General features: G+C 45.2%; 2 protein-coding genes across 5 annotated transcripts in view; one reads left to right on the top strand and one right to left on the bottom strand.

The window, feature by feature from the left end:
- Window positions 1-2078, bottom strand: part of AK9 (adenylate kinase 9) — a 119793-nt gene extending 117715 nt beyond the window's left edge. For 2 of the 3 annotated variants that reach the window (XM_083176910.1, XM_083176911.1), the window contains exon 1: window positions 1546-1719. In XM_083176910.1, coding sequence (XP_083033036.1) covers window positions 1546-1605 — 60 coding nt within the window. In that variant the 5' untranslated portion in view covers window positions 1606-1719. Of the gene's footprint in view, window positions 1-1545; window positions 1720-1958 lie in introns of those variants that run through there. The other variant, XM_083176912.1, reaches the window with a different exon arrangement.
- The window catches only part of FIG4 (FIG4 phosphoinositide 5-phosphatase), a 330801-nt gene continuing 312704 nt past the window's right edge, over window positions 1670-19766 (top strand). Inside the window, exons 1-2 of one of the 2 annotated variants that reach the window (XM_083176914.1) lie at window positions 1670-2106; window positions 14756-14860. In XM_083176914.1, coding sequence (XP_083033040.1) covers window positions 14798-14860 — 63 coding nt within the window. In that variant the 5' untranslated portion in view covers window positions 1670-2106; window positions 14756-14797. The remainder of the gene's footprint in view (window positions 2107-14755; window positions 14861-19766) is intronic. The other variant, XM_083176913.1, reaches the window with a different exon arrangement.

Below are 19766 nucleotides of genomic sequence, written 5' to 3'. Positions count from 1 at the left end.
CCCAGGGATCATGCCGGGGTATTCCTGGATTGGCCCCTTTCACACCAGAAAAGTCCCTGAATTTTCTGGTGTGGGAAGAAGATGGGGAGGAGGTGGGCAGGAGGTGGGGAGGAGGCGGGCAGGCAGCGGGATGGTGGCGGAGGCGGGCAGGAGGTGGAGAGTACTCACCCAGGGTTGCTGGTCCTCTGTGCAGGCCGGGGATCCACACAGGCGGCGGGCAAGGATGGCAGGTCAGACAGCAGGCGCAGATGACACAGTTCACCGGCTGCAGTCAGGGCGCCAGAGAGCTGCATCATTTACATACGCCGCCTGTCCTGTCATCTATGCCTGCCGCCTGTTTGGATCCCTGTCTGACAGCAGGCACCGAGAACCGGCAACCCAGGTGAGTACCCCTACCTTTCACACCGGTCAGGACCCTGGGTTGATTTCGGGAACAACCCTACTGGTGTCAAAGGGGCAGGGCTGCCCCTAGATATTGTGGGGCCCAGGATAGCCAGATAGACCGCCCCCCCCCCCGCCCCCCCAAATAAAAAACACATTGGTGGGTGCCGGGCACTTTTAATGAATTTTCACCTTATGGCCGGGGTCAGGGTGGCTGGAAGCTCCTCGCTCCTCTCCATATGATGCAGCATGCAGCAAGTCTCCTGACGCTGCGCTGCTCTTCAGTTGTCACGCGCGGTGTGACGTCGTTACATAACGCCACGCCGGTTGGGGCTTCCTTTGCCGAGTCCCGGCAGCTGGCTTTTCACTGGAGGAGAATGTGACTGCACAGTCACAATGTGCCGCCGCGGCCGCCGGGCTCGAAGTGAACTCGGAGCCGGGCGGCTGACGGTCACAAGCAGCCGGACAGTGAAGGGGCAGGTGGGGATAAGTGACTTGTGACCATGTGCTGCTGGGGAGAGTTGCCCGGACCCTACCCTCTGTGGGGCCCGGGACTCAAGTACCCCCAGGCCCCACTGTCGGCGGCCCTGCAAAGGGGTATAACTCTTATTTTTCAAACCTAGACTATAGCTTGACAGTTAAGAGCTGATTGCCTGCTGCATTATCACCTTCCAACTTTATCACTGACTCAGGCTTAATTCATCAGCCCATAATTTCATTTCTGCAGGGGTGCACTCAAAAACTGTTACAGTCATGTCATTCCCAAGAGGACAGAACTGTTTTAAAACTCAAATGTTATTAAATTAATTGAAAATACCTCATAAAAAGCAAACCGGCGATTCTTGGATTGTCATTGCAGTTTGCATTCACTTAAAAGGACTGTTATCATAGTGGAGCCAATGGGAAGAACTTCTCTACATCAGTATCCCAATTTGAAAATGTAGCAATTCAGTTTAAAACCATTATTTTGCTAATCAATGGAACTTGGAATGCACTATCTTTTCTTCTGAGGCAAATACGTTTACCAATGTTTGAGTCTTAAAACATTGATGATGACCCATTGGTAATGACGTGACGGCAATAAGTAAAGAGCCCCCCCCCCGGGTGTGAGGGCTAGTGTGCCACTGAGTAATACGGGTAGTGGGGTAGGCACCGCATACTCACCCTCAGTCTCCGCTGTGTGACCTGCAGTGATTTGTGTATGTACAGCCTGTGCATCACCATGGCTACAGCCACGCCCTCTCCAAAACAACTAGCCCGGCATCACGTGCCCCGTCCCTGTCAGAGAAGCAGCAGCCTCCAGTCTCGGCTGATAGGGGTGGCGTGGCTGTGTGCGGTATACAGCGGCGCTACAGCTGTCACACTTGCGGAGATGTATCAATTAGTGTAAATGACTGGTAACCCGCATATTCAATCAGCAGCACGCATGGCCTAGGACGCATCACACACTGCCTGCTGCTGTATATATGGTGGATTTCTAAGTCCCTGGCAGTCACAGACCATGGAAACGTTTTTCTCTGTTTTCGAAACATGACAACAAAATAAAGAGCGCAGCAGCTCGCGTTGTTTTTTTTTACCCCCACAGGCTTCCGTCCAGCACGTGATGCCCTTTCACCAAATCCGGAACCTATGCCATCTGCCCACACTGACTGAGCAGTACCGGTTCCGTGCTAGTGCTACCGCCTGGGCAACGGTCTGACTGCTGACGGCAAGCGCCTGTCTCAGGTATGTGGGTCCCCCCCGCCCCCGCCAGCAGCAGGCTTATCTGCGCCTGCCAGGGGTCCGGTCTCAGGGGCGGTGTGCCTTATACAGAGTCAAATTGTGTCAAAATCAACTAAAAGCCATCGGAGTCTCTGCTGCTCTGCCCCTCTGCCCACCGTTCGCAGCTGCAGTGCCACATGTCTGTACTGAGCAATCCAGTGCTAGCTCTGTCTGATTTCCTTTTCTGTGAGGAGGAATTACTATATGCCCAGCATTCAGCTGGTGATGCTTAATTCTTAATTTATGGATTCTGCGGTATAATTCTAAATTTTTTACATTGACAAAAGGTTGACACAAGCAATAGGTCGACACGTGGAAAGGCTGACCTGTGGGTTTTATGTTTTTTTGTGTCCATGTCAGCACGAGCCTGTGTCGACAAACTTTACAGTTTACAAATGTTCCAAGTTCATGTGGATCGTAAAGCAGGAAAAAGTCCAGAAATCATGAAAAACTAATGTCAACCTTTTCATGTGTCATCCATTGCCATGTCAACATTTTGCATGGCAACCTATTGCATGTTGACTTAGATATAGATGTCTTTATAGCCATCTGGATACTGGATTACATTCCATTTTCTGTGTGGTGGATGTTAGAATGGTAAGGTGCACTGTCATATGGGGATGCGGTCATTTGGTCTACAGCATTATGGTCAACATGTGTCTATGTCGACATGGGAAAGGTCGACATTGAGTTTTTTCCTGTTTTTTGAGCCAACATGTACCATCCACTAGGGCGTGGTGGGAGAATAAAATAATGAGCCAAGCGTAGCAAGGCACCGTGCCCGACGCATTGCGAGCGGATGCGGTGCACTTTAAATTGTGTCCATGTTGACATTCAGGTAAAAAAAAACAACCTAGACCCATGTTGACCTTTTACCATGTCAACCTAATGACTGTCGACCATAATGCTGTAGACCAAATGATCCCAATCCGTCATATGTCATATTCTGAAATGGAGGGGAATATAATGTAATCTGTTATGCTCATTTTAATGTGGCATAATATTAAGAGGAGTACACAGCACTGTGGCACAATATTAGCTGGAGCCACTATAATGTTGCATAATATGAACAGAGGGCACTGTATTGTTGCAAAATATGAACTGGAGGACACTGTCATAATGTCATTTGAGAGAATAGTGTGGCATAATATGTACTGGCAGACCTACAGTTTGAAATGGTGGGGAAGTCATTTGGGTGCAAGGTAAAGATTCTTGCGGACCTGGCACCCAGTTTTGGATTACCATAGGTATGGATGTTCCCAATACTTGCGGTATTCAATTTCTTTAAAAAATGGTTGCATGGTTTTCAGATGTTTTTTATACTGGGGTGGGGCCTGCTGGAAGGCTCGGAGTTGAGACAGACACACTTACACACTTTGAAGGTGATCAATTACAGACTAGTGCTGGATACACAGCTAAAGATTTATCGGTTCTTGTGTAGTTGCACGGCGCCATCATGGCGCCATGCTACTTCCGGGTTGGGTACGCTCGCCAAACTATCTAAAATAAAGTAACTTAACTCCATGCCAATGTGGATAGTTCATACCCCCACTATCCATGTTGGCATGGAGTTGATTTTAGCCCGCAGCATGGGCGAGCGAAGCGAGCCCCGCAAGGGGACTCAGACGCACGGCGCCATGCTGGCGCCGTGAAACTACACAAGTACCGATTTATCTGCCCAACCCAACTGGTGGAAACAAAAATCTGGTAATATATGGGCTCATATCAAACATTTGCTCCCAAACACTGGGAAAAAAAAGGAAAAATATTAAATTCAGACAAATTGGTTAATCTAGTGATCTAAGAAATTTCTATGAACAATTTTTTCATTATTTTTGACCATTTTCCTGGTGTTGGGAGTGAATGGTTGAGTTTCTTTTTTCCAAAACATTTCCAGGTTTTTTTCTCCAACTATACAGATTGGACCGATAATTCTGTAGGTGTGTACCCAGCTCCAGTTCATTGGAAACTTCCATTTGCTTAATTATCCCTCATGATGGGGGGAAGGGTCTTAGCAAGTCCTGGTGATTTTTCATAAAATTTAACATTTTTGAGGAGAAAAATCGGGGTATGGGTAAAAACCGGACCAGGACAAAACCCCCGGACCGCCGGACCAGACATCAAACTCTGCATTTTGGAGCTTGTAGCGTCCGGTCCGGGGGATGTCCTGTCCGGGGGTGTCCTGTCTGAGGGTTCTGCCTGTGACACCTGTCACCAGGTAGAGGAGGAGGGGTAGAATAAAGTCTCCCTGTATGGTCCGGGCATGTTACAAAAACCGGACGGTCCGGACCACAGGGGGAGGCTGTAATCTCCCCTTCCCCATGTCCCTGATGATAGCTAACACAGGGACCCCCCCGGACAAGACACCTCCCGAACAGGACACTCCCCGGACCGGACCCTATAAGCTCCGGACTGCTGATTTTGATGTCCTGTCCGGAGTCTAGTCCGGTCCGGTTTTTACATAGTCCCGAAAAATCGGACATACTCTGGAGGTGCAAGAAAAAAACAAACACTGATTTCTCTGTTTTTTTTTTTTTTTTTTTAAATCACCTGCGGTCAGTTGACTTCCCCTTATAGGGTCTGATTCTGGTTCACTCGCAAAAGCAAATTCTCTCTCTAATGGACAAAACCATGTGCACTGCAGGTGGGGCTGATGTAACATGTGCAAAGAGAATTAGATTTGGGTGAGTTATTTTGTTTCTGTGCATAGTAAATATTTTGGCGGTTTGATTTTTACACTGCAATATAGATATTAGTTTGAAGTACAAACCCCACCCAAATCTAACTCTCTCTGCATGTTACATCTGCTTTTGCATTTGCTTTTGCGAGTCAACCAAAATCAGGCCCATAATGTGAATTAGAGTACTACTGTAGGTAAAAATATGGGGGTGTCTCAGATCTGCGAGTTCTGGAGAAATCATCCGACTTCGAATGATTTCTACCCTGCACTCTAGGCTGCGAATGGATGTTTATGCTAAACATCCATCCATCTGGAGGACTCGAAAGGATGCTTAATTTGCAGCTATGTGAGTCAACCAGCATAAGGGCCTATGACATCTGCTGCGGAGAGTTGTACAAAGCATCTGTAAATGGCGTCTTTTAATTGTTGCAATGGGGCTATTTTTATATAAAATTTCTATGCAGTAGATAGGGCTTTCTTGTGGTAGTATACTTGTAAATATCCTATTAACTGATGATTATTTTGTAGATAAAGTTATACATTGTTTCTTTTATTTCTAACTTTTAAAGCTGTTTCATTTTATGTACACTTTAGTTCAAGCTTTTCTTCCAATGGAGAGATCTCTCTAATTGGCCCCAGAGGCTTTCCTTGCTACAGGGAGACATACAAATATTCATGTGACTTGGAAGTCATCCTCTGGTGTCGGCAAACAGCTTCTTATGTTAGAACGTTGTGTGCAGCGATTGAAGTACTAGGGACTGCATGAATTGGTTCTTGGCAGATGCACAGCTTAGCTCTTCGCTCTAGTGCCAAGCTTTAAGCTGGCTTTATAAAGAGGGAGCATTGCGTAAAATGCATATATTTGTTAATCAAGTATATTGTTGTTGTTTTTTTTGCCTACCATATTTATATATATATACTGCTTGTATAATACACTCTAAAAACTATTTAATACTGCTTTCACATTGCAGAAATGGGTAATGACACGGTATTCTTAAATGGGACTTTAAAACGGGTCTGAGCCTTGAGACCTTTCACATTGCAGGTGAAAACCGTGAGGGGACGCGGATACCTGTGAAGCCCACGAGGGGACGCGGATACCTCGTGGGGCTCGCCACGCTTCGGGCTCGGTGGCTCGCTGCGCTTGCTACACTTTCTATTCTCAACTCCACGCCGACGTGGATAGTGGGGGTATGAAAAGGTCGGAGGACGCGTACCGCCGCCGCTCGCCACGCTTCGGGTTCACGTTGATCGTGGGGTGGCGTTAACTGTTTTTGGGAGGCCATTTCACTGTTCAGGGGGGTTTTTTGGGGTCTCTGGGCCATTTAACATTGTTCCCTATGTTGATTTGGGTAAATTGAGGCATTTTCCATTGTTCCCTATGGGAAATCGCGGGCATCGCGTCGGTCGCATCGCATGCAATTTTTTTGGCCGCATGCGATGCGACCGACGCGATTTTTTTACCTGCGATGCCCGAGATCCTAATCGTTGTGGCCGTGCTAGGAAACAAGTACCGATGTTTTGTACTAGATCACATCAAGGGCAGTACGGATGGAGTAATGGTTAGCATTACCGCCTCAGCACTGAGGTCATGGGTTCAATACCCACCATGGCCCTAACTGTGCAGAGTTTGTATATTCTCCCCGTACTTGCGTGGGTTTCCTCCGGGTACTCCGGTTTCCTCCCACAATCCAAAAATATACTGGTAGGCTAATTGGTTCCCAACAAAATTAACCCTAGAATGTCTGTGTGCGTGTACATGTGGTAGGGAATATATATTGTAAGCTCCACAGGGGCAGGGACTGATGTTAATGGTCAAATATACTCTGTAAAGTGCTGCGGAATCTGTGTGCGCTATATAAGAAACTGCTAATAAATAAAATAAATAAATCTAGTTCAAATCGCATGCAATATGCTACAACAGCATGCAATTTGAGCTAAACCTAGATGCGATCTAGTACATAAAGTAGTGGTTTGGGATATGAACTACGGCGGAGTGTGCATCGCATCACAAGCCAAAATAAACACAGTGGGTCATTCTGGTTTATTCGGTAAGCTGGCATCCTGTGACATCAGCCACCTTCCCTCGGCAGACATTGTCCCACCTGCATAGCCATGGGAGCGCCCAGCGGTTTCATGGGGACGCCGACGTCTGCCCCAACCCGATGTTTACAAAGGGCTTGGTGACTATGCAAGTTGCCAAAGCTATTTGCAAAGGGGAACTGAGCATGTGCATAAAAGACCATGTGCATACGCAGTCCCACAAACATTGGGATGGGATTGCAAGTGAATCAGATTGCGATGTGCGATGTGAACTACGCAGGATGCATTTTGAACTAAAAAGTTCAAAAGGACCCAAGAATCGCAATGTGTGTGGGCACCTTCCCTTTTGCCTTATTTAAAGGTGTGTAAACTCGAGATAAAGTTCATAAAAATTTTATTTTTTTTCACAGTAAGCAGGCGATAAACAAAACAAAATGGATGATCTCATACTATTACTAGGTTTCGCAGTTTGAGGATAGTAGGCAGGAAGGTGGTGGCCTATCTGTAAATGATTTGTGGACAGTACCTATCGTGGATTGCTAACATTCTGGTCAGCTTGTACAGTCGAAACCTAGACGAATGGTAACCCTTGTGCTGTCAGTGGTTGGTGGTCCATGACAGTCATCGGTCCTGGAGGCTGAACCCTGCTCCTTATAGGGTAGCACACCAATGCAGCAGATGATGATTATTATTATTATTATAATTTTATTTACAAGGTGCCACAAGTGTTTCGCAGCGCCTTACAAATGAACAGTACAGGGAGACAACACTTGGCATAACATAGAATAAATAACAAAAATAGAGTACAAATAAAGAGCACCACAGTTCAATACACATTACAGCTTAAATATAAGTAGTGAGGACTCAATCAACATACTATAAGAGGCTTGAGGCCAATGATGGAGATGAGTATGCGGATGAAGATGGTCACTGAGTGTTTGAGTATAGGAGAGCTGTGAGTGAAATGTGAAGAGAAGAGGGCTTCAACAACAGGAGGGAAGAGGGCCCTGCTCGGAGGAGCTTACAATCTAGTAGGAAGGGGAGACAGACAGATTACAAGAGGTGCAAGCAAGTGAGTGGTGGCTAGATAGCAGGATGTAAACAGGCAAGGGGTCGGAGAACCAGCTAGTTTATGCAGTGGAAAGGTACGCTTTGATGAATAGGTGAGTTTTCAGTGCCCGTTTGAAGCAGATCCGCATCTTCGGGCCTTTTTAAAAAAAAATCTTTATTGTTTGACATTCTAATGCCATGATTTGATTACGGAATAAATTCTGTATGTTAACTAGCGCTCATAGTCCTATTAAATAGTCGCATACAATTAAAATTGAAGAGGACCTACATGGGTGATTTATATCTTTTGCTTCTAAGACTGTAAGGCAGTGGTTCCCAAACCGTGTGCCTAGGCACCCTGGGGTGCCTCAAGACACTTGCAGGGGTGCCTTCGTTTGGTGGACCAGGACCAATTCATATTATAAATGGTCAATGTAACAGGCAAAACCAGTGCTGGTGGCTGCCAATCATAATATATGTGGACAAACAGAAGCAAATCCTGTCCCTCACCAGATAACTGTGACATATAGACACAATGCATTTCATTTAATATTTTTTTCTGAATTTATCGATAAGAAGCATTTGGCCTAGGGGCGCCTTGAAAATGTTTTGATGCTCTAGGGTGCCGTGATTCAAAAAAGTTTGGGAACCACTGCTGTAAGGATTAAAACGAGGTTTTACCAAAAAAAAAAAAAAAAAAGGAACGTGGCTGTATTTTTTTATAGCATCAAAACATTAAGTTTTGGGCTACATATAGCTGCGAAACATCCCTATAACCCTGATACCTAAAATGTAGTATGATGTACACTATACTTTTATTGTTTCCCACCTTTTATTTGGTAAAATGACTCATGTACCTTGACACTGAATGTTGAAGTGCTGGGACCTCCCTTCTTGATCCCTCTATCTTCTAGAAACTATCCTTGGTGGATGTATGCTTGCAAATAATCCCCATGTCTGTTTTTGCATGTATTTTACATAATTAGTCAAACATCATATTGCTGAAATCTGTAATTAGCAGTACAATCTTCTGTGTTTACAAATTTGCTTACAAATTTAATGTTTGACTAGAAAGCAGTACAATACCTTTCATTTATCTATAGATGTCAGGAGAGAGTCACATTTAATGACTGAGAGTTTCTTTTCTATAGCAGAAAAATTAAATGCTCTCATCTATAACTCACATGAACAAATAAAGATGTATGTATAGTGTGTATAATGTCTGATATAAAGCATACAATTCATCATACTTCTAGGGACAAAGGCCCTTATTCAGATCTGATCGCAGTACAAATTTGTTTTAAAAATGGGCAAAACCCATGTGCACTGCAGGTGGACCCTTTGTCACCCTTGTGAGGTTTATATACTCCTGGGCGGAGGAGATGACCAGTGTGCTGTACTGTGAATGGGAACTGCACATGTCCATCAAAACCACTGTGCAATATAACAGCTTGATGAGTGACACAGCGGAACGCGTTCTCCTGACCTTTTCATGCCCCCACTATCCACATGCAATGTGATTTTAATGCACCCGGCCACTATCCACGCCACCCCGAAGCGTGGCGAGCGGCGGCGGAACGTGTCCTCCCGACCTTTTCATACCCTCACTATCCACGTCGGTGTGGAGCTGATGTTATTTAGTGTGGCGAGCGCAGCAAGCCGCCGAGCCTGAAGCGTGGTGAGTGCAGCGGAAAACATGTAAAGTAATCCGCGGGGCTCGCCACGCTTCGGGTTCGGTGGCTCGCTGCGCTCGCCACACTATATGCAATCGACTCCACGCCGACGTGTATAGTGGGGGTATGAAAAGGTCGGGAGGACACGTTCCACCGCTCCGCTCGCCGTGCTTCGGGGTGGCATGGATAGTGGGGGGGGGGGGGGTGTGTGTGTGTTGCATTAAAATCACATTGCATGTTATTGCAGTGTAGTAAAGTTAATGGCATCGCACCATATAAAATCGCATGCGATTTTGCTTCCGGTGCAATGGCATGCGATGCGATAAGCCCGGGGTGAGAGAGCAGTGAATAAATTTCTTAGGAAGCTCGCATCGCATGGCACTAAAACAGAACATGCAATGCAATGCGATTTCCTTAAGCAGAATAGCCCACTAAGCAAAGTGCTTAGTGGGCGTCCTGGTACTACATAAGTACCCAATATCTTATTGTTTGCTATGTAATATGAGCTCCCATAGTATTACCTATCTCCAGTTCTAAAAACCCGTAATAATTATACCCCTGAGTGGTATTGCACCCCTTTCTTCAACCAGACTTAATTGTGCTGTGTATTTAAATCTTAACTATGAAACAAGAAAATGTAGTAAGACACCTGTGCCCCAAGACTGCTGCTAGGTACACACTCCTGTTTTTTTTTAAGGTGCATCATCACATTATGAGTTTCCAGGCCTATCTTTATATTTCTCACATGCTAAGTAAGCTTGATTTTTAGAATGGCGGTCATTCTTCTCACATATTGGGCCTTATTCTGGTTCACTCTCAGAGGCAAATTGCTTCTCAAATGGACAAAACCATGTGCACTGCAGGTTGGGCAGATATAACATATGCAGATAGAATTCGATTTGGGTGGGGTTTTTCTTCAAAGTGAGATCTATATTGCAGTGTAGAAATAAAGCAGTCAGTATTTTCCCTGCACAGAAACAAAATAACTAAAATCGAAATCTCTCTGCACATGTTAAATATGCCCCACCTGCAGTGCACATGGTTTTGTCCACTTGAGAAGGATTTTCCCTCAGAGTGAACCAGAATAAGGACCATTGTTTGCCATGTCCACTTCAACATGTAAATACAATATTTCGAATTGCACATTAATAGTCAACAATTTCATAAACCCTATCGGTTTGGTTACACTTATACTGGGTTGTTTTAGTTTCTCTACTTTTGTATGTTTTACACAAACTACAGACATCACATGGAAAGAAACCTTTTGATCCCCCCAAAAAGCTGCTTTATTCTAAGTTCCTGTCATTTTAAATGACAGCTCTCACAGATCCTTACTAAAAAAACATCCAAATCACTCTTGTGGGTCCATCAGAAGTTCTATGAAAAATCAGATAAAGCTGATACTTTGTTAGTTCATCGTTTTGCAAAGCGTATGCAAAACCAAATACTTACTCTGAAATGCTCTGAGGGATCCACAACTTGTGACCCTAAGGGGATGGCTTCACAGTTTCATGACTATTATAAGTCCTTATACAATCTTCCTCCAGCTCCCACTGATGAACCACATATTACCTCCAACATTCAACACTACTTATCCTCATGCCACTTGCCGAAGCTTTCCAAGTCAGATGTAGAGATACTTAATGCTCCCATTTCTAGAGAAGAAATTCTCACCACTATTTAACAGCTCCGCCATTCTTCCGCCCCTGGTCCAGATGGCATTACTGCTATTTATTATATTTTAAAAATTGATTATTTTCCCCTCATGTTTCACTCACTTTTTATCTCCCTTTAAAAAGAGGGCTAGCTGGATGCTGCCACCACCAGGGCCAATATTATAGTCATCATTAAACCTGTCCGGGATCCGCTAGAAATAAAGAATTACAGCCCCATTTTACTGTTAAATACAGAGCTGTTTTCCAAAATCCTTGCCAATAGACTTGCTCTATATTTATTATTATTATTATAATTTTATTTATAAGGCGCCACAAGTGTTTCGCAGCACCGTACAAAGGAACAATACAGGGAGACAAAGCTTGGCATAAAATTGAATAAATAACAAAAATACAGTACAAATAAAGAGCGCCACAGTTCAATACACATTACAGCTTGGATATAAGTAGTGGCTAGATGCCAATGATGGAGAGGAGTATGCGGACAAAGATGGTCACTGAGTGTTGGAGTATAGGAGAGTTGTGAGTGACATGTGAAGAGAAGAGGGCTTTGACAACAGGAGGGAAGAGGGCCCTACTCGGAGGAGATTACAATCTAGTAGGAAGGGGAGACAGACAGATTACAAGAGGTGCAAGTGGGTGGTGGTTAGATAGCAGGATGTAAACAGGCAAGGGGTCGGAGAACCATCTGGTTTATGCAGTGGAAGGGTACGCTTTGATGAATAGGTGAGTTTTCAGTGCCCGTTTGAAGCTTTGCAAGGTCGGGGAGAGTCTAATGGAGCGAGGGAGTGCGTTCCACTGAAGGGGTGCAGCACGGGAAAGTCCTGTACTCTAGTATGGGAAGCAGTGATCAGGGTGGAGGAGAGACGACAGTCGTCAGCCGACCGTAGAGGGCGGGAAGGTGTATGAATGGAGATGAGGTTAGAGATATATGGAGCAATGGATTTAGAGATGGCCCTGTATGTGAGTGTGAGGTGTTTGAAGAGGATTCTGTAGGGGAATGGAAGCCAGTGCAGATTTTGTTGAAGGGAAGTGGCAGAATTAGAGCGGCGGGAGAGGTGTATTACCAGCATTAATACACCCAGATCAAGTTGTATTTATTCCTAATCGACAAGCTGTGAATAATACTAGGCGGCTTATGAATATTATTCACCTTACTCATTAAAAATCCCTCTCGACCCATGTGGTGGCTCTCAATGTGGAAAAGTGTTCGATAAAGTAGCTTGGCCCTTCATCCCAAAAACCCTAAAAACATATAGGAGTGCATGGTGCTTTTTTATAATGCCGTCACCTCACTATCAAAACCCTTGTGCTTCTATCCGGTCTTTCCTCACTCTCCCTGCCTATTAGGAATGGCACCCATCAGGGCTGCCCACTCTCTCCTCTACTTTTCGCCCTGGGGATAGAGCCACTGAATTAGACTAAACACCAACATCTCGGGAATTTTGGTGAGAATTTTGAGTACAAAATAGCGTTATATGCCAATGATGTCATTTTAACTTCAACTGACCCAGGCATTTCCTTGCAGCATTTATTTGAGGAGGTTCATGCCTATAGCCAACTATCTAACTATAACCTTAATGCTGATAAAACTTAGATCTTAGATCTACATGTGCCTTTGCAGGATCTTCATCTCTCACAATCTTCTTACCCATTTACTGTATATGGCAACATACTAAGCTTAAATATATAGGCATCTCTTTAACTAAATCTTCTGCATTATATCTCGGACCCTGGGACCTACCGACTGGCTCAAGATAGGTAAGTATCAGTGTGTTTGTGTAATGTATGTATTAAACTTTTATTTTTCTAATGTGTCAGTGTGTATTTATTTATCATTTTTTTTCTGTGGAACTACAAGTGCCAGCGGGCCCTTTAATGCCCCGCATGCTGGGACTTGTGGTTCTCCAAGTCCCAGCATGCAGGGGAGGCTTGCTGGGACTCATAGTTCCACAGGAAAAGACAATAATTTTTAATTCTATTTTTTTACACTGAATCAGCCCGGTGGCCACCGCACAGGGCCACCGGGGACAGCACCAGGCTTCAGGCTTCAGCCTGGTCAGGTAAGTCCTGGAGGGGGGGGACCCCTTTATTGGGGGGGGTCCCCACTTCCCCAGGACCCCTGGCCAGGCTGACCGGTCAGAGGGCTGAATGCTTTGGCCGTGGGACCTTATATAATAAGTGTCCCCTGGCTGTGGCATTACCCTGCTGGCTGGTTTGGCCTGGGGCTGGTTCTTAAAATACGGGGGACCCCTGGTCATTTTGTCCCCTGTATTTTGGGAAACAGCCTCGGACCTGGAGCCTGGGGCTGGTTTTAAAAAATCAGCGAAGCCCTATTTGTCGGGTTTCCTGATTTTTTTTTTTTTTTTTTTTCTCAATACCAGCCCCGGCTCTTTCAGCCTGGTGCTGGTTACGGCTGTGGGGGGGACCCCACGCCATTTTTTTTTTTTTAGTCGCCCTGCCAGAGATGATGCAGCTATGGAGCGCCCACATGGGAGTTCCAGCTTTGGCAGTATAGTCGCAAGGACGGCAGCATATCGGTCGAACGTGCGTACACACTGCACTTTTGTACCGATATGGGGCCGTCCTGTCGGATGAAAATTAAACAGCAAAGAACCGTCGACCGACCGAGTATGGACGGTCAAGACAGTTTTTTGCCGTTTATCGCTCGTACGGCTGTCTGACCCAGAACGGAAGAACGGCCCGACAATTGTATATATGTGTACCCAGCTTTAGTCTAATTTCTACCTAAAATCCGAGCGCTTTCTTTTTATTCTCTCTTTAGCCTTTGCTTTATCGGGATTGGTGATCCCATTAAGTTAGCAGCTGGATTAGTAAATCCATTGAAATGTACTCTGTTATTAGCTCTTATTTACTTTTTCTTTGCTCACTATGCAATAGATAAAACCTATTCTTGTGTATCTCTATAGATTGTATGCTTGCGAGCAGGGCCGTCCTACTGTTATTACCTAGTTTTGTATTATCACTGTTTCTAATTGTAAAGTGCAATAGAATTTGCTGTGCTATATAGAAATTGTTATTAATTAATAAATTGTAAGGCTGGTTGTCCACATAATTTATTTGCTTTTGCATGCTGTGTAATAAAGCAATATCTGTTCAGAGTACAAACCCGTCTCTATTAAGGTCCATACACACTGGGCAACTATGTCCAGCGTGTATGGACAGTGATGATCGCATTCATCGCTGGGGGGGAAAGCCGCTCAGTGCATACACGCTATACACGCTATGCAAAGCCGCTCATAACCAGCAGATGAGCAGCTTTCCCGGCGATGATGCGGGAGCGCGCAACAGCGCTCATCCCCGGGGCATACACACTGGGCGGCTTTGAGCTGAAAGCTGCTCAAACCTGCTGTTTTGATCGACTTTCAGCTCAGTTGCCAAGTGTGTATGGGCCTTAAGTCTGCTCTTTTTAATTGTCACTTTGGGTTGAGCAGTTTCAAACTTAAATGTTATTGTTTTGTTTTGTATTTTAGATAAACCACATCTATGTCCTTAGAGTTGAACATATCCCCACAATGCCTCCTGCTGCTTCTCTTATAAGTGGTATTCAGAAGCTGATACTTTATGAAACAAGAGCGGTGAGTAACTATATATAGTGCTATATTTTAAGTTTTTAACAAAACATGCAAACATTAAATTATCCACTTGTACTGTATGTATTAAGATCAATTGTGTTTCTAAAAATACACAGTCCAATAAATTATTTCATGTCTAGACTATATTTTGTGATAGGAAGAATATAAAAACATACATTAAGGCAGGCATTCCCAACCACGGTCCTCAAGGCACACCAACAGTGCAGGTTTTGTAGATATCCAGGCTTGAGAACAGGTGACTTAATTAGTACCTGAGTGATTCTGATTAAACCATCTGTGCTGAAGCCTGGATATCACTAAACCCTGCACTGTTGGTGTGCCTTTAGGACCGTGGTTGGGAATGCATGCGTTAAGGGCTAAATCTGTTCTGCGCGATGTGCCACCTGATATCACTGTGATGTCCAGCTGCGCACATTACATTAGAATGAGAGGAAAATTAGCAACTTTCAGGCTTTTGCCTGAATGGGATAGAGACATTTTGTTCATCATGTTTAATCGAATTGCCCCCTAGTATTTTAGAAATACTGTAGTACCCCAGACATTGGCTAATTGAAAAAAGAAATGATTAAATTGTGGTCAAGTCATATCCTTTGTATTTTCTATTGTTTAGTAATGTGTAAATGTTGTATGCAGCTTTTGTATCATGTGTAGGTGTCAGGCTCACTGTATTAATTCCCCTCCCCAAAAGCACTGTAATGAAGAAATAATAATCTTTCAATGTTTGGCACAACTAAGTACTAACCTCTTTTGTCTGGGTCGTTTCCAGATAAAGGGGGTTATTCTGGTTCACTCCTTCTGGCAAATTCCTTCTTAGATGGACAAAACCATGTGCACTGCAGGGGGGGGGGGGCAGATGTAAAATGTGCAGAGAGAATTAGATTTGGGTGAGTTATTTAGTTTCTGTGCAGGTAAAATACTGACTGCTTTATTTTTACACTGCAATATAGTTCTCACTTTGAAGTAAAACCCCACCCAAATCTAACTCTCTCTGCACAAGTAACATCTACCACACCAGCAGTGCACATGGTTTTGTCAATCTAAGAAGGAATTTGCCAGAAGGATTGAACCACAATAACCCCCTAAGTGCTGGCCAACATGAAACAGCTACTGGATTCGTGAATATCTTTAAGTATCTGACAATCACATCAACTAGCTCTCGCATATGACCGCAGTCATTGTGTAATAATTACCCAATTAACTCCTAGATCACAAAATCTCAGAGCTAAATGCAAGGTAGAGGTCTGTCCTCAGTTGTCTCCATCTAAAACAGGCCAGAAGAACAAACACTAAATTGTTAAAGTAAAATTGACCAAATGCATTTGTATTGTAAATATGATAGCGTTTCCCTATTAATGGAATCAGGGCAGTTTCTAGACAATATGGCTCCCAGTGCAAACAGTCAAAATGCACCCTTGATACATTAAACATTTTCAGAAGCAGGGGACGGAAACATTGGATATGTCTAACAAAGGGGCATGAATTCATGAAAAGGGGTGTGGCCTTATGGCACAAGATGATCGTCTACTACAGTTTTGCACATTGCACCAGCTACCCCACCCCTCATATTACCAGCACTTTACCAGGTTAGTGAGCAGGGGCTGTACATATAAAAAACACATTGGCCCCCACAGTAAAAAAACAACAAAAACAACCCCCCCCCCCTCCCATGCATTCCTCTGTGGACCGCATCAGTGCAGCCTCCGTCAAGTGCAGGCAGGACAAGTACATGTACAACCTATGATGTCATGGCTTGTGCACAGAGCCACCTTGAATGTCCAGTGCTGGGGCCCAAGGTTAGGACTGGCAGTGGCTAGATGCTACCGGTTTATGTGGCCTTCACAAGTCTGCAACCCTGCAGTGGCCATGTGCTGCTCCCTGTTTGGTGGCCACTGGCAGCAGGAGTCAGAGCATGTGTGATTGCATGGCTCACCCAGGGCCGGCAATAGAAATCTTGGGGCCCCATACACTTATATCTCCGGAGCCCCCCCTACCTCCACAAATATCCTCACTGCCCCGCGACACTGCACCCCTGTGAGCCGTCATCTCCCGGTAAAAGGATGCGTGTGGTGACGGCTGTGAGCAAGAAGGTGGGGGAAGCGTGTCTGGGGTGACAGGATGAGTGGGGACAAGAGTGTGGGGTGATAGGCTGTGATCAGGAAAGTGGGGTAGCATTTGTGGGGATAAGGAGCATGGGGTGACAGGCTGTGAGCAGGAAGTTGGGGGGTAGCGTGTGTGGGGTGTCCAGGATGAGTGGGGATAAGGAGCACGGGGTGACAGGCTGTGAGCAAGAAGGTGGGGTGGCATGTGTGGGTTGATGGGATGAGTGGGGATAAGGAGTGTGTGGTGACAAGCTGTGAGCAAGATGGCAGGTGAAGCAATGGATGTGTGGGGTGACAGGATGAGTGGGGACAAGGAGTGTGGGGTGACAGGCTTAGGCCTGTGCCAAGGATAGAGGACATGGGTGGGAAGAGGAAGCCCAGTTTAAAAACATACTCAATAGAAATGGATATGCTGTAACTGACCCGCTCTCTCTGCTGGGGTCTGACGGCTGACAGCAGTCCATCTTGTTCATTGCGAGTGAAGATGCAGGACTCGGGAGGTGAAGCTGCTGGCAGGACACCGTCATGCCGATCCATGTGGCACAAGGTACCTCCCCCTATTGTGTGTAGGCGCCGGTGGCCGCATCTCAGTGCAGGGGAAGTGGCGGGCATTGGAGAGCCCTTAGCAGCCGCATCTCCCTGCTGCTGCCATTACCCCCTTGCCATCTTACCCACTCGCTGCACTCCGCGGCGCTGAAGCAGATCTCTGTGTGACCCTCGCCACTGCACTTCTCTCCTCTGCAGCTCCCGGACAGTCACTGCCTCTCTCCATGCAGTGACTGTCCTTGAGCACCAGAGGAGAGAAGTGCAGTAAACAACAGCGACCGAGTGGCTGGCGGCGCAAAATATGCTCTGGGGCCCCTAAGATCGCTGAGGCCCGTCACAACTGATCCCCGTGACTCCTCCTGTCGCTGAGCCTGGGCTCAACCACCCCTGGAACTTGTACTATAAGGAATGGCCAACTGTCATGTTTGCTCAAACCCTATTGTCAGACCTGTAATTGGACAGCACTATGCAGGTCTCATTTACAGCAATACAACACCCACTTTTATTGGTGGCCAGATAATCTTAGGCCAGTGTCTGTTACATAACCATGAATTATCATTCCATCTGCAGCCATACTACTACCAGGGCTATTTTTCAATAGGCTCCAGCAGGAACTGAGGCCCTTATTCTAGTTCACTCTTTCTGACGAAATATTTCTTAGATGGACAAAACCATGTGCACTGCAGGTGAGGCAGGTGTTACTTGTGCAGAGATAATTAGATTTGGGTGGGGTTTTACACCTGCCTCACCTGCAGTGCACATGGTTTTGTCCACCTAAGAAATATTTTGTCAGAAAGAGTGAACTAGAATAAGGGCCTCAGTTCCTGCTGGAGCCTGCTGAAAAATAGCCCTGACTACTACACACCATATTCTAAATGGAAGTCTAATTTCAGTTCTTGTAGAAAAAAATAAGTTAATAGAACTTAAAAAAAAGATTTATTAATTGGTCATAAAGCAGATTTTGTGTGTGTATGTATGTGTGAGTTTATTGCTATATATATATTGTATGTGTGAGTTTATTGCTATATATATATATTGTATGTATATATTGTATGTGTGAGTTTATTGCTATATATATATATATATATATATATATATATATATATATATATATATATATATATATATAATAATGTACACCCAGTCAATAATGTGGTGCCTCCTGCACTGCAAGCACAATGCATAACAAGAGGGAGGGGAAAAAATCCGGTACTTGTGTATTATAGCGGCGCCCCCGATTCCCATCGCGCAATGTTTTAATCACATCGCATGCCATGCACCCGATGGCATGCGATTTTTGCCCCCTATACGATGAAAGATTGTATAAGCACCCTAAAGGGTGCTTTTAAGCACCGTAATGGGTGCTTACAATGTTAAATGCACCCCCCCCCCACTATAAACGTGAACCCGAAGCGTGGCGAGCGCAGCGGTACGCGTCCTCCGACCTTTTCATACCCCCACTATCCACGTCGGCGTGGAGTTGAGAATAGAAAGTGTGGCGATGGATAGTGGGGGTATGAAAAGGTCGGAGGACGCGTACCGCCGCCCCTTGCGGGCTCGCTGCACTCGCCACGCTTCGGGTTGACGTTTATAGTGGGGGGGTGCATTTAACATTGTAAGCACCCATTAGGGTGCTTATACAATGTTTAATCGCATCGCATTGTACAATATCGCGCAATATCGCGTCGCATGGCATACCATCATATGCCTTATGGTATGGTATGCGATGCGATGGGCGCCGCCAAAATACACAAGTACCAAAAATCCTTTGCAGTTTAAACACCGGTAGCTTACCCACCCCTTGCTCGCATTCTCCACCACTTGTGACATTAATCACAAATATGAGGACTAATGGTGTGTACACACTGGTACAATCAGCATGAGATTTTAACTATATATTCAAAATCGCATCGGGATCGTATGCCGATCTCATGGGGTTTTTACCTTGCGATCCCGATGCGTGTTCCTGTGACATCACAAATCGAAACCCAGATACAGGGCTGCAATGACTATATAGTGCAAATCTAATGCTGATTGTCTGAATTGTATGTAAATGGTACAGAGTTAGCAAAGATTGCATAGCACTAGAATCTTAAGTCAAATAGCAAGGGAATCTCACTGTGTGTACACAGCATTAGTTGCCTATCCCCACCTCTCCGAAGCAGGGGTATGTGATCTATTGGCATGCAGCGGAATTCTCTAATAGAATGGTGAGCATTAAAATAAAATGCCATGCCATGGTG

The sequence above is a fragment of the Crinia signifera genome, chromosome 3 (genome assembly GCF_055691185.1).
Source record: "Crinia signifera chromosome 3, ASM5569118v1, whole genome shotgun sequence".
In the NCBI taxonomy this organism is placed as follows: domain Eukaryota; kingdom Metazoa; phylum Chordata; class Amphibia; order Anura; family Myobatrachidae; genus Crinia; species Crinia signifera.
The sequence above is the reverse complement of the archived record's forward strand: the minus strand, read 5'-3'. Positions and strand labels throughout refer to the sequence as shown.